Source organism: Myotis daubentonii, chromosome 14 (assembly GCF_963259705.1).
Source record: "Myotis daubentonii chromosome 14, mMyoDau2.1, whole genome shotgun sequence".
Lineage (NCBI taxonomy): Eukaryota > Metazoa > Chordata > Mammalia > Chiroptera > Vespertilionidae > Myotis > Myotis daubentonii.
In genome coordinates this window covers 56,441,377-56,455,403 of record NC_081853.1, presented here as the reverse complement: position 1 = coordinate 56,455,403, position 14,027 = coordinate 56,441,377, and the positions used below count along the sequence as shown (strand labels likewise).

Below are 14,027 nucleotides of genomic sequence, written 5' to 3'. Positions count from 1 at the left end.
ATGAAGGATAAGCTAAGATGCTGAAACTCACCCACAGGGGGCTCGGGAAATGTAAGGGGATTTCGTGAGGGCAGGGAAAGCAGTCGATCCACGGAACCGCGTGCTGAACCGCGGGCCAGCCGGCCTTAAAATCGAACCGAACTTCAACCCTGGCCCGTGTTGCTCAGTGACTGGAGCATCCTCCCGCTCACTGAAGGGTCTCAGGTTGCAGGTTCAATCCCAGGCCCTGGTTGGGGCGCATTCGGGAGGCAACCAATCAATGCATCTCTCTCTCTCTCTCTCTCTCTGCCCCCCCCCCTGCCCCTTCCTTTCTACTCTAAGAATCAATGGGAAAATAGCCTCTGGTGAGGATTAAAAAAATAATAAAAACGTAAGTAAACAGAACTTCAGCTTCTGGTTACGGGCAGTCAGCGCCATAACCAATAAGATGCTGCACAAAACCTCTGGCCTCGCCGCGGACTAGAAACCAGGAGGAAAGGCGGGAGTGGACGGCGCCCCCTGCTGGACACGGGCTGCAGAGCTGTGCCTCCGAGAAAGGGAAGGCGGTCTCCGCGTGTCCGCTCCCTCCCGAGGGGCCTCTGGGATGGAGACCCAGGCAGGGCGCGGGCCCACTGAGTGGAGGAGGTAGATTAGAATTAGGGAGATGGAGGCGGCTGGGATTCGGGGGGTGGGGGGCAGGATACAGAACCACCAGGACAAAAAGCTCCAGAAATCTCCGAAGCCTCCTTGAGTCGGTGGCTGGATGCCAAGCTGCGTCGGTAAGGCGAGGCCCCACAGGCCAAGGACGACAGGGGAATCGAGCCCCTCGGCACTGGGAGCTGCTCGGGAGCCGCGAGGCCAGAGGAGCGACTGAGCCCCCCGCCTGGGCGCTCGGTGCAGACGGCACAGTGCCCACCTTCGCGTGCCTGACCGGCCCTCAGCAGAGGCTGGGACACGCCTGGCCGCCCACCAAAAGCTCTGGGACGAGCTGCACCAGCCCCACGTCCCCCCGCCCCCCTTACCTCCACCTCCCACAGGGCCTTGGAGCTGGTGGCCGACGTGGCCGACTGCCGGCCGGTCGTCCGCAGGAAGACGTGCTGCTGCTTCCGGTGCTCGTCGCAGGTGAGGAACTTCTCCTGCTCCGCGTGGAACAGCCGCACCACGTCGCCCTGCAGGTGCACGCACACGGGGGGGTGGGCATGACCTTCAGAACAGCTGTGCCCAGGCAGCCCGGCCGTCCAGCCTCACCTCCCCCTCGGCGTGTCCTCACACTCCCCCCGCCCCGTGTGTCCTCACACCCCCCGTGTGCCCTCACACACACCCCCGTGTGTCCTCACACTCCCCCCGCCCCGTGTGCCCTCACACCCCCCCCCCGTGTGCCCTCACTCCCCCCCGTGTGTCCTCACACTCCCCCCACCCCGTGTGTCCTCACACCCCCCCGTGTGTCCTCACTTCCCCCCCACCCCGCCCCGTGTGCCCTCACACACACCCCGTGTGTCCTCACTCCCCCCCGTGTGCCCTCACACACACCCCGTGTGTCCTCACTCCCCCCCCCACCCCGTGTGCCCTCACACACACCCCGTGTGTCCTCACTCCCCCCCCCACCCCGTGTGCCCTCACGCTCACCCCCTTGAGTATGTCCTCCTTGTTGTCGCTCCACTTCATGAACAGCACGACCTTCCAGCTGGTGTTGCAGTTGACGGAATTGACCTGGAGGAGGAGCAGTTCCCTGCTCACACCCCTCTCAGCCCCAGACCCCGAGGGCCCACACCCTAAGGTCATAGGCCGTGCGGGAGGAGCGTCAGGCAGTCAAGGGCCTGCGTGAACCAATCACGGTGTCCGCTCCACGGGACCGCGGGCGCCAGGCTCCTGCTCCCCTGGAACCACAGCCCCTCCTTTCTCCAGGCCTCTTCTGCCGCCAGAGAGGAAAGGCCCGGAAAACACACGCTCACAAAGGGACGGACTGCACGGTAAGACAGCGTCAGTGTCTGCACTGAAATGCCAGCGACACACAAGCGTCTGTGGGCACAGGGGCACCCGTGAGAACCTCCAGGCCCCAGCCATGCCCTCCACACAGGAGCGCCCATCGCGCCCATTCCAGAGACAGGAACACTGATGCCCGGGAGTCTGGGTGACGGACCCGCAGCCACAGAGCTGGGGGCAGACTTGGGATTCGAACCCTCATCTATCTGACTCGAGAGCTGTGTCCTCAACCACTAGACAGCTATTTATGTCACCGCTGTCCCTGTCCTGGGTCCTGTGACTGCCCGCTTAGAGGGGAAGGAGACGCACAGCCAGAAGCAAGCACCGCCCCGCGGGGGTGCTGGGGGTGCGGCGTGTCCCTCTGAGAAATTAGCAAAGGGCACTCTCTTAAGACGACAAACTAGAAAACGGTGCCCCTTCGGCCAGCACATTCAGTCAGGGGGTCCCGTCTACGGCTTAACCCACGGGGAACCGGTCCCCAGTGACACAGGCTCCGTTCACTGTGCCCAGGGGTGACGATCAGCCCCACCCCCACCCACTGCGCAGCCCGGCACAGCCTCCGGGGCGGCCCTGACCGGGGCCTCGGTTCCACACGCGCCCCACGTCACTGCTGTCAGCACAGACACGCCGTGGCCCCCGGCCCGCTCCCGCAGGGCGCCCCCCGCGGGCCACACCTCGGTTTCCCTCCTCACCTCGTTGCAGCCGGGGTTATCCACCAGCTGGTGGCTGCTGGCGTGCAGGGGCTGGCCCGCGTTGACGGGGTTCAGCACAACCTTGTCGCCTATGACCACCTGGGAAAGGAAGCGGGGGGGACAGCTTTTCACAAAACCGTCGGGGGTGCCGGGGGAGGGCGGGGCGTCCTCAGCCCGCCCTGGAGGTGGCACGTCCCGGCCGGCACAGCCGAGCCCTTCGCAGGGCAGGCCGGGCTCTGAGCTCCACGGCCCCTGCCCGGTCCCCGAGCAACGGCGAGTCCAGCACGGACGCCCCCGCCGAGCGCCCACACCCCTTTCCCCCTGCGGCAGCAGATATTCGTGTCGGCGCGCCGCGTTCTAGGGGGACAGCAGCGGAAGGCGGTCTGGCTCTGAGAGAACAGAGCCGTCGTCGGCATCGAGAGCCGTGACGCTCGTGCTCTTCTGAGGACGAGCCACACGGAGAGGCACGTTTCCCGTGAAGACCCAGGCGCGCGCACTTATGTGCGTATTGCGTGTGTGTCCATGTGCACGGAGGTGCCCCCACCTCAGTGCGTATCCTCATCACAGCGACACAGCCCGTCCTTTCCATCTCTTCCACTTTCAGAAACCACAGCCGCGAGGCACTAAACCAGGGACGGCGAACCTCTTCAGCTCGGCGTGTCAGCATTTTGAAAAACCCTAACCTCACTCTGGTGCCGTGTCACATACAGAAATTTTTTGATATTTGCAACCATAGTAAAACAAAGACTTATATTTTTGATAATTATTTTATATATTTAAATGCCATTTAACAAAGAAAAATCAACCAAAAAAATGAGTTCGCGTGTCACCTCTGACACACGTGTCATAGGTTCGCCATCACGGCACTAAATGGGCTCTTGGCCCAGGAATAAGCACAGGGGTTCCCGCCCTCCGGCCTTCCCCAGGGAGGCACCCTCAGCAGGCGAGGCCTGAAGGGCAGGGAGGCTACGGCCGCGCCGAGAATGAATTCAGAGCCAAGCACCTTGTCTTTCATGATCGGAGGGGGAAGGTGCTTGGACATGATGGTTTCTTAGGGTGTAAAGCTCATCTGTTTTCATCTGATACACTGGGGAGCATCACAACCACATTTCCAAACCGAGTGAGGACCCCCAAAACCCACCACTCCGGTGGAACCGCAGCTCTGAGGGGCTTGTTCTGAGCTGAGGGTCAGTGTTTATTGCAGCAACTGGGAGGGGCTGGCTGGTGTGAATGTATCTGCCACACTGTATATAACACACACACACATACACACACACACACACACACACACACTCAAACATATAAACTACCACATATTCAACTGCCCACAACTTGTAAACGTAAATGGCAATACTGAAAAATGGCCAAGTCCAGTTTTAGGTTAAGGCCAGCTGAGCATTTCGACAAGAATGGGACACGCACTCACACTGTCCCCGATGGATGGACCGCAGCCCCGGGCTGGCACACACACTCACACTGTCCCCGATGGATGGACCGCAGCCCCGGGCTGGGACACACACTCACACTGTCCCCGATGGATGGACCGCAGTCCCGGGCTGGGACACACACTCACACTGTCCCCGATGGATGGACCGCAGTCCCGGGCTGGGACACACACTCACACTGTCCCCGATGGATGGACCGCAGTCCCGGGCTGGCACACACACTCACACTGTCCCCGATGGACCGCTGCCCCGGGCTGGGACACACACTCACACTGTCCCCGATGGATGGACCGCAGCCCCGGGCTGGGACACACACTCACACTGTCCCCGATGGATGGACCGCAGCCCCGGGCTGGGACACACACACTCACACTGTCCCCGATGGATGGACCGCAGCCCCGGGCTGGCACACACACTCACACTGTCCCCGATGGATGGACCGCAGTCCCGGGCTGGCACACACACTCACACTGTCCCCGATGGATGGACCGCAGCCCCGGGCTGGGACACACACACTCACACTGTCCCCGATGGATGGACCGCAGCCCCGGGCTGGGACACACACACTCACACTGTCCCCGATGGATGGACCGCAGCCCCGGGCTGGGACACACACACTCACACTGTCCCCGATGGATGGACCGCAGCCCCGGGCTGGGACACACACACTCACACTGTCCCCGATGGATGGACCGCAGCCCCGGGCTGGGACACACACACTCACACTGTCCCCGATGGATGGACCGCAGCCCCGGGCTGGGACACACACTCACACTGTCCCCGATGGATGGACCGCAGCCCCGGGCTGGGACACACACACTCACACTGTCCCCGATGGATGGACCGCAGCCCCGGGCTGGGACACACACACTCACACTGTCCCCGATGGATGGACCGCAGCCCCGGGCTGGGACACACACTCACTGTCCCCGATGGATGGACCGCAGCCCCGGGCTGGGACACACACACTCACACTGTCCCCGATGGATGGACCGCAGCCCCGGGCTGGGACACACACACTCACACTGTCCCCGATGGATGGACCGCAGCCCCGGGCTGGGACACACACACTCACACTGTCCCCGATGGATGGACCGCAGCCCCGGGCTGGGACACACACTCACACTGTCCCCGATGGACGGACCGCAGTCCCGGGCTGGGACACACACTCACACTGTCCCCGATGGATGGACCGCAGCCCCGGGCTGGGACACACACTCACACTGTCCCCGATGGATGGACCGCAGTCCCGGGCTGGGACACACACTCACACTGTCCCCGATGGACGGACCGCAGCCCCGGGCTGGGACACACACACTCACACTGTCCCCGATGGATGGACCGCAGCCCCGGGCTGGGACACACACTCACACTCCCCGATGGATGGACCGCAGCCCCGGGCTGGGACACACACTCACACTGTCCCCGATGGACCGCAGCTTGTAGAAGGGCTGGATGTAGAACCAGGAGCCCTCGTTTCCCGCCTCGTCCAGCGTCACGCGCATGGCGTTCTTCTCCAGCAGGGCCGGCAGCCTCTTGTTCACAGTCAGGTACTTGTTACTTTTCAGATGCAGGAGCTGAAACCCGCCGGGAAGAAGGTGGGTGTCGGCGAGCCTCCGGTTCTGCCGCTCCTCCCAGCACATACAATGTGGCTCAAACACCCTCCCCCCGGCTCACTGTGACGTCAGGAGCCGCAGAAGTGCCCGGGGCGGGAACGCTTAGGGCCATGGTCAGCAAACTACGGCTCGTGAACCACATGTAGCTCTCTGGCCCCTTGAGTGTGGCTCTTCCTAAGCCTTAGGAGGACCCTAAGTAAGTTAATAACAATGTACCTACCTATATAGTTTAAGTTTGAAAAATTTGGCTCTCCAAAGAAATGTCAATCATTGTACTGTTGGTATTTGGCTCTGTTGACTCATGAGTTTGCCGACCACTGGCTCAGGGGAAGCAGCAAGAGCAAAGGAGCACAAGTAGAGCCAGAGACATACTGCGCTGTCCCAGCAGAGCCTGGGGCAAGGCTGGAGGTGCTCAGACAGAGGGCACCGCCTGCAGCCCGCAGCCTGCCGGAGCCAGGCCACCCTGCAACGCCAAGTCCAGCCCCGGGGCGTCTAGGCCTGCGCAGGCACCGCTGTGCCCACCAGCCCGGGGAGGGCGGCGGACCCACCTGGATCACGTTGCCGTACTGGATGACGGTCCCCAGCAGCTTCCTGTTCTCCGTCTCGTTCTGCTTCTTCTCCAGGTCGGCCGCGTGCTGTGGGGGAGAAGACGACGGGTCACAGAGGCGGCCCGGGCCGTTTCCCCGCCGGGACACAGGGCCGGCGTCCGGTCTGCCCGAGAACCACAGACACGGGCAAATCCCCAGCTCCCCTGCGGTTGAGCCGCGGGCAAGGCCCGGGCACCCGCTCAGCCGCGGGCAAGGCCAGGGAACCCGCTCAGCCGCGGGCAAGGCCTGGGCACCCGCTCAGCCGCGGGCAAGGTCCGGGAACCCGCTCAGCCACCGGCAAGGCCAGGGAACCCGCTCAGCCACCGGCAAGGCCAGGGAACCCGCTCAGCCACCGGCAAGGCCAGGGAACCCGCTCAGCCACCGGCAAGGCCAGGGAACCCGCTCAGCCACGGGCAAGGCCCGGCACCCGCTCAGCCATTGCTCCCTTGGCCTTTGTGGCTTTTCAAAAGTGCATCTTTCTCTTTAAGGGGTTCATGGGCCTGTCAGCTTAGGCTCAGCTCAGGTCATAGGCTGATGTATTTTTATTTTCTTGAGCTTATGTACCTTTAAAGGAAGTAGGGGAGGGGGGCAAGGGAACTTGCAAAACCCTTTTTGGGTCTGACAAGATCCTCTTTGAAAGCTCTGGGCTGAAATAAACCTGCGTCTAAATGCTGGCTCTGGTTCTGTGACCTGGACTGTGTTACTGAGCAGGTGGGAGCCTCCGTTTCCCCTTTTCTAAAATGGGGGTAAAACAGAAGCTACCCCACGGGAGACAGTGCCTCCCTGCAGCGTTCGTGAGCTAGTTCGTATCGCTGGGCACCGATGACCATGTACTTCGTCTTCACGGCACTCCCTCGAGGGGACGATCCGTGTCCCGGTTTTAAAAAGAAGGCAGACTGGAGAGATGAAAACATGCGGCCGACGTGGCACGGGCAGTTGGATGATGGGTATTAAAAGGGATTTGTTCTACTATTTTCTCTACTTCCGTGTCTATTTGAAATTTTGCTTAAGAAGCTCCTTTTTTAAAGTCACACGTCTATTAAGCGGCAGAAATAATCCCCAAGGCACATTTGGGTTAATCCAGATTTATCCCGCCACACGAGAGACGGGGAGAGAGAAGACCAGCACGAATTCCGCAGGTTAGGGAAATCGGTAAAGTTGAACAGAGCTTCCAGAACAGTCTCCCAGGGCCACCAACCTGAACAGCCATCTTTCCTGCCTTTACCTGTTCGATGCTCTGTCCTGCTAGCATTTCAGAACCGTGCTCCCGGGACCTGGGTCCCTCCCAGGCACCGAGGGACCGCCATTCCGATCCGTCTCCCAAACCAAAATGGGTAAAACCACAGAGACGGGATTCGGCAGCTGATCCGACGGAGGGGAACCCTGGCGCCCACGCCTGCACTTCGGGGAGGTCCCGGCGGCTCCTCCTCAGGGTCCCTTGTCCTCGGGTCAGACGCACCAGGTGCGTTTCCAGGCCCCTCCGCACTGGCTCCTGGCGCCTCACAGGCCACCTCTCACCTCGGCCGGGTCCCGTGACCTCCCCAGGCCTCCCCCGGTGTTCTCCTCCACGAAATGGGGCGCTGCAGCCGCTCAGGGCTGTTTGAAGGTTCGAGAAAAAGCACAGCAGACACCCAGTCGGCGTTCAACACACGTCAGCCCTTTACTACACCCGCGTCCCTAACGCTCAGAGCTGCTCAACGAAGGGACTCGGGGGGGGACGGAGTGGCTGGTGAGGAGCCTTTCAGCCGCTTCCGACTCAGCACCTGCCCCGCCTGCACCCCATGCAGGTGTTTGTGGGGAGGCAGGTCCTTTGAGGAGGATCAGCTGCTGGAAGCATCCGACCCACTGAGAACCGCCCGCAGGAGGCGAGGGCTCACTGCACATGCACACCGGCTGGTCAGAGGCCTCCCTCTGTCTCGGGGATGAGCAGCCAGCCTGCTGTTTCTGTTACAGGACAGACCCACGGGCCCCGAGGCTCATCCAGGAATGGCCCAGTGTGGACACAGCACTCCCTGGTGCCCAAGTGCCCTCCGCACAGTCAGGTGGCTCTCAAGACAGAAGCCGGGACTGAATCCACTGGGAGGAGAGCTTAGACTTTGTAGAAAGTCATTGGTTCCTCTGCTAAGCAGCCCTCAGCTCATAGAAACTGGAAATTCAAGGGGAAAAGGCAAAGGGGAAAAAACAAACAGATTCGGTAAAATGAAAGTATGTGCAGCCCGGCCGGCGTGGCTCAGTGGTTGAGCTCAGACCTAGGAACCAGGAGGTCAGGGTTCGATTCAGGGCACAGGCCCAGGTTGCAGGCTCAATCCCCAGTAGGGCGTGTGCAGGAGGTAGCCGATTAATGATTCTCTTTCATCACTGAAGTCTCTCTCTCTCCCTCTCCTTTCTTCTCTGAAACCAATAAAAATATATATATTTTTAAAATGTCCAACAAATGGTACCGTCTTTCTCTGCTGCAAACATCACCCTGAAAGGACTCGCCTCTAGAGAACCGTCAGGTGCTGTTTCGTGGGCGTAAAGGGGAGAAGGGCCCGACGAGGGGCGATTCTCACGGGTTCCGCTGGCTCTCAGGAATTGCCAGTGGCCTGTTCAAGAACCACGAATCTAAAATGTGAAGTTCCCACCCACGTTTAGACGACGTATTAAAGTGCCAGCTCAACAGTCCCTGGCACGGCTGAAACAAATGTCAGTGAGTCCTCAAGCTGCCATGCTTTCTGTGTTAAAGACGAATTAATACAGCAACAACGTCTGAGGGTGTCTGTGCAAAGACAAACCAGCAGTGAAATCAGACCAGACAGTACAGCCAATGGGAGGGCGAACAGCTACCAAGTTCTCTTCAAATAGCAGCTGTCACAGCGGAAACTGCCGAAAGGTTTACCGATGCCCAAGCCTCCATACAGCCACCGCTGCCTGAACTCACGGACATTCTAAGAACTCACTTTGCCTACCAGCTCTGTTTCAGGAGAAAACTCCCAAATTCATTTTGCCTTTACACAAATACGGTATGTGTTCATCTGAGCTCACACAGCAATGCTTAGAAAACTCCCTCCACGAAACCAAATTCACGTCTTCTCCCCACCAACCCTCCCACCCCCGTTTTAGGAGGCCCAATGGGCAAACAGTGCTGTCAAACTGGGCTTTCAGACAAAAACATCCACCGGACTATCAGGTCCAACAGGTGAGGCGAAAGGTAGATCCAAAGGAAGTACGGTACAAACCATACCTGGGCCCACGGATCGAGGCCGCTGCCCCCACCCCCGTGGAAAGGACCGGATCTGGCTCGGCGAATCCCACGCGAGGTTTCTAAGGAGGGGCCACACCCGGTACTCTCCCTCGGAAGGATAACTGGCTGCGTCCATCACCAAGTGTTTCAATGGGCCCAACTTGGACGGAGCCATTCCATTCCCAGGAGTTTCTCCTAAGATGACTGGGCAGGTGCCCGAGGCCATAACACCCTTTTTTTATTTTCTTTTCCTGAATGGCCCAAACTATCAGGATCCTGAGTTCTGCCCTCCACCCTGGGGCTTGGCTAATTAAAATCACAGGCATGTTGCCCGGCTGGCGTGGCTCAGTGGTTGAGCGTCAACCTATGAACCAGAGGTCATGGTTCGATTCTCAGTCAGGGCACATGCCTGGGTTTCGGGGCCAATCCCCAGTAGGGGGCGTGCAGGAGGCAGCCAAGCTGGTTTCTCTCCCATCTATGTTTCTATCTCTCTCCCCCTCTCCCTTCCCCTCTCTCTCAAATCAATAAAAACTTTATTTTAATCACACACAGGTGGGTGTGTTGGTCTTGCCCCTCCTCCGACGGGCTGAGGGCTGTTTTGAGTCTCTGAGAAAGACACCGCACTCTACACTGCGGTCTCGCCACCATCAAGTCACCACGGACGTCACCGCGTTCCCTGAGCAACGTCAAGGTCAACTCCGTCAGTCACCTGTTGTTCTACTTCAGAAGCAGGGGAACCGGTATTCGGTGACTCCAGAAAGGTCTCTGTGCCGGGACCTTCTTCAAGGTCAACCGGCCCTGGCTGTGTAACATGACACTGAGCTCGGAGCGGGACGTCCTGGCCACTAGAGGTCATTCTCCTTCGATGCTGTTGGCAGCCCCATGCCCCAGTGGGAAGGAAGTCAAGGGGTCTAGACAGCAAAGTCCTTAAATGGCGTTCATTTAAAACAATCTGACCTCTGACTGGGGTCCTGCACAGCCGTCGACCAAAATAAACACGAAAGCCCCCTGGAGACCGGCCTCCCGCCCAACGGCAAGCGGCTGCCGCAAACACACACTGGAGGGGCCGCAGGAGGCAGACGCAGGCGGAGAGTCCCAGGGAGCGGGAAAGCAGGGACCCCACGGCGAAGTCGCATCAGTAACCCTGAGTCCGTTTCCTCCTAAACCTCTTCTAACGCACAAACGCGTAGAGAAGAAAGCTGGCTTTTTTTTTGAAATAAGGAGTTCAGAGCTCCTGGTCACCTCTGGGATTGCATTCTCGCGGCCGTGCAGGCTTTCCCAGGTCACTCGAGGGAGGGAGCCTGGGAGGAGCCGCGACGAGATGTCACAGGTCACGGCACACGGCAGGAAGCAGCCGCGCCCGAGCCGCGCTGTGCGTGTGTGCTGTGCGCTGTGCGTGTGTGCTGTGCGCTGTGCGTGTGCGCTGTGCGCTGTGCATGTGTGCTGTGCGCTGTGCATGTGTGCTGTGCGCTGTGCGTGTGTGCTGTGCGCTGTGCGCTGTGCGTGTGCGCTGTGCGCTGTGCTGGGGAGTGTGTCTGAACTCCCAGCGGGTGCGTCGCCAGCACTTGTAAAGGACGGAGACGGACGTAAGCAGGGCGCTGCGGTGCAGGAGGCCCACAGGCAGCCCCGAGCGGGAGGCGGGAGAGTCCGCGCAGGTGAGTCCTGAACTGAGCCTCGAAGGTGAAGGCGGCTCCGGCCTCAGCCCAGGAAGAGCCCAAAGCACATTCCAGGCAGGACGGACGAAGCGCAAAGACTGGGGGATGCTGGGCCTGTGGTGCTCAGAGCCCGACACGGAGCGCATGCAGAGCGCATGCGGCTGGGCAGTGAGTCCCCTGGCACAGGGAGTCCCAGACACAGGGAGGCCCCGGGCACAGGGAGTTACAGGCACAGGGAGTACTGGGCATAGGGAAGCCCCGGGCACAGGGAGTTACAGGCACAGGGAGTACTGGGCATAGGGAGGCCCCGGGCACAGGGAGTTACAGGCACAGGGAGTACTGGGCATAGGGAGGCCCCAGGCACAGGGAGTTACAGGCACAGGGAGGCCCCGGGCACAGAGAGTTACAGGCACAGGGAGTTACAGGCACAGGGAGTCCCGGACACAGGGAGTTACAGGCACAGGGAGGCCCCGGGCACAGGGAGTTACAGGCACAGGGAGGCCCCGGGCACAGGGAGTTACAGGCACAGGGAGTTACAGGCACAGGGAGTCCCGGACACAGGGAGTTACAGGCACAGGGAGGCCCTGGGCACAGGGAGACCCCAGCAGAGGGAGACCCCGGCACAGGGAGACCCGGGCACAGGGAGGGCCTGGCACAGGGAGGCCCTGGGCACAGGGAGACCCTGGCACAGGGAGACCCGGGCACAGGGAGGGCCCGGCACAGGGAGTCCCTCAGAGGCCCTGAGGGAATGGCAGGGACCCGCAGGCGCGATGCCAGGACTGCAGTGAGGTGCAGTGGGGCGACTGCGTGGCCCACCCTGATGGCTCCCTGAAGGGTAGCCTGGTGTCCTCACCACGCCTAGAACGCTGGATGCTGGTGACCAGGACCCAGCTGTCCTCCGGGTCAGCCCCTACCCCTTCACCCGCCCGCCCCGCCCGCCGCCGGTACCTACGTGCAGCTTGTTGAGCAGCACGGCGTCCGTGGTGCTGTTGGCGCCGGGCTTGGCCGCCTTCCAGAACTGCTTCTGCGCGGAGTAGCGGTTCATGGGGCAGAGCCGGAACAGGCAGTCTAGGAGGGAACAGACAACGAAGCGGTCACTGAGGGAGGCGCGCCCCAGCCCAGGGAAGCCACCCCGTGAGGCCCGGAAGGCGGTTCTACCGCGCGTGAGTGCCAGCGCCGGCACGGGCCTGAACTCTCCCCTCTGACCTTCAGGTCTCAGCCCCTCCACATGAGGTTCCAGGGAGGACACTGAGGCGGCGGGGGGCAGAGCTGGGGCTCAGGGTCAAATCCAGCTCTCACCGCGGACCCCCAGCTTCTGCTGGGAAAGTGAGAGGGCACATAACCCCGCTGCGTGTCAGCACACAGGCATCTCCACCGCAAGTCCCCCCCCTCCACCCGACCACGTGTGAAAACACGAGAGAAGCTGGCGCGGGTGTGTACGAGATGATTCTCGGGGAGCAGAGAGAAACTATCTGTGCTTGATCTGGGACCGTCGTGTCCTTGTCCCTCAGCCTCTCACCGTGGCGCCCTCCCGCTGGGATCCCCGGGCACCTGTGGCCCTGCACACGGCCCTACAGAGAAGCAACGCTAGCACAGCGGACTGGTGGCTGCAGAGCCACCCGCATGTCAGAAACAGTAAACAAAACACTGGGAATATCGTCTCTAGTGACGAACCCGACCTACAGCACCACCTGCCGAGGCACTAATGAGAACGTGGCAATCGCCATCACAGGACACGACGCCGCTGTCCAATCTCAGCGTTTCCATCAACGTCCCCCTTCCTGCTTGTCGTTATAATGCATGTACTGTATTCGTAAACTGGAGGCCCGATGCACAAAATTCGTGCAAGAGCAGGCCGTCGCAGCCGCTGCCGCTGCCTGGATCCCACAGCTGCAGCCCCAGCTTCGTCTGGAAGACTGTCCGGAAGGTCGTCTGGTCTAATTAGCATATTATGCTGTTATTATTACTGATAACGCTGCCTATCCAGTAATGTGTATACAGCTTTCAAATATAAACACACATAGTTTACGAGTATATCTGTCAATTTTTATAGAGGCATAAGCCCATATAAAGACGGGTTAGAAATAACCGCTCTAAAAAAAACCAATATTAAAATGGACACTCCGGAAAAGTTGACATGTTGACAAACTGGCTTTTCAACCGGTGAGTACCTGTAGAGTAAAATGAATGAATTTGGAAGGAACACCCAGATTGTGAAGAAATTGTCCCTTGAAAATAGGTCGGCACAAGCGTCAAGAACGTGTCTTCTCCCCGGACATTCCTACTGTTCACTCACACAGCTCCCTCTGAGGACCTAACAGGCGAGCGCCCGGCTCGCCCCTCAGCCAGACAGCGAACTCGGGTAACAAGTCATCTGCCGTCAGGCGCACGAACCCCAGGCTTTCCTCCCAACCCGCTCGCGCCTTCTTCCAGCCAGGAGCGCGTTTCTACCAAGCTCAGTGCTGCACACATACTGGCCACTGTTCGGGAAAGAAAATGTTTAATTATAGAACTTGCCCTGACCAGTTTGGCTCAGTGGATAGAGCATCGGCCTGCGGACTGAAAGGTCCCAGGTTTGATTCTGGTCAAGGGCCTGTACCTTGGTTGCGAGCACATCCCCAGTGGGAGGTGTGCAGGAGGCAGCTGATCGGTGTTTCTCTCACATCGATGTTTCTAATTCTCTATCCCTCTCCCTTTCTCTCTGTAAAAAAATAAATAAAACATAAAAAAAAGAACTAAAAGGCACTTCCCCGCCCCCTTTCTATAATCTCCTTCTTCACTAAATATTTCTACCTGGTCACCGGCAGCCACACGCCCACGGGCCTTTGTCGAGACCCCGTCTCCTGC

The 14,027-nt window shown here is 59.9% G+C and overlaps 1 protein-coding gene across 9 annotated transcripts in view; it reads right to left on the bottom strand.

Moving 5' to 3' along the window:
* ITPR1 (inositol 1,4,5-trisphosphate receptor type 1) overlaps nucleotides 1-14,027 on the bottom strand; it is a 173,759-nt gene that overhangs the window by 97,399 nt on the left and 62,333 nt on the right. For 8 of the 9 annotated variants that reach the window (XM_059664569.1, XM_059664570.1, XM_059664572.1 and 5 more), the window contains exons 5-10: nucleotides 12,133-12,248; nucleotides 6,264-6,350; nucleotides 5,518-5,676; nucleotides 2,655-2,753; nucleotides 1,606-1,689; nucleotides 1,002-1,148 (exon numbers count right to left, since the gene is read on the bottom strand). In XM_059664569.1, coding sequence (XP_059520552.1) covers nucleotides 1,002-1,148; nucleotides 1,606-1,689; nucleotides 2,655-2,753; nucleotides 5,518-5,676; nucleotides 6,264-6,350; nucleotides 12,133-12,248 — 692 coding nt within the window. Of the gene's footprint in view, nucleotides 1-1,001; nucleotides 1,149-1,605; nucleotides 1,690-2,654; nucleotides 2,754-4,080; nucleotides 4,090-5,517; nucleotides 5,677-6,263; nucleotides 6,351-12,132; nucleotides 12,249-14,027 lie in introns of those variants that run through there. The other variant, XM_059664575.1, reaches the window with a different exon arrangement.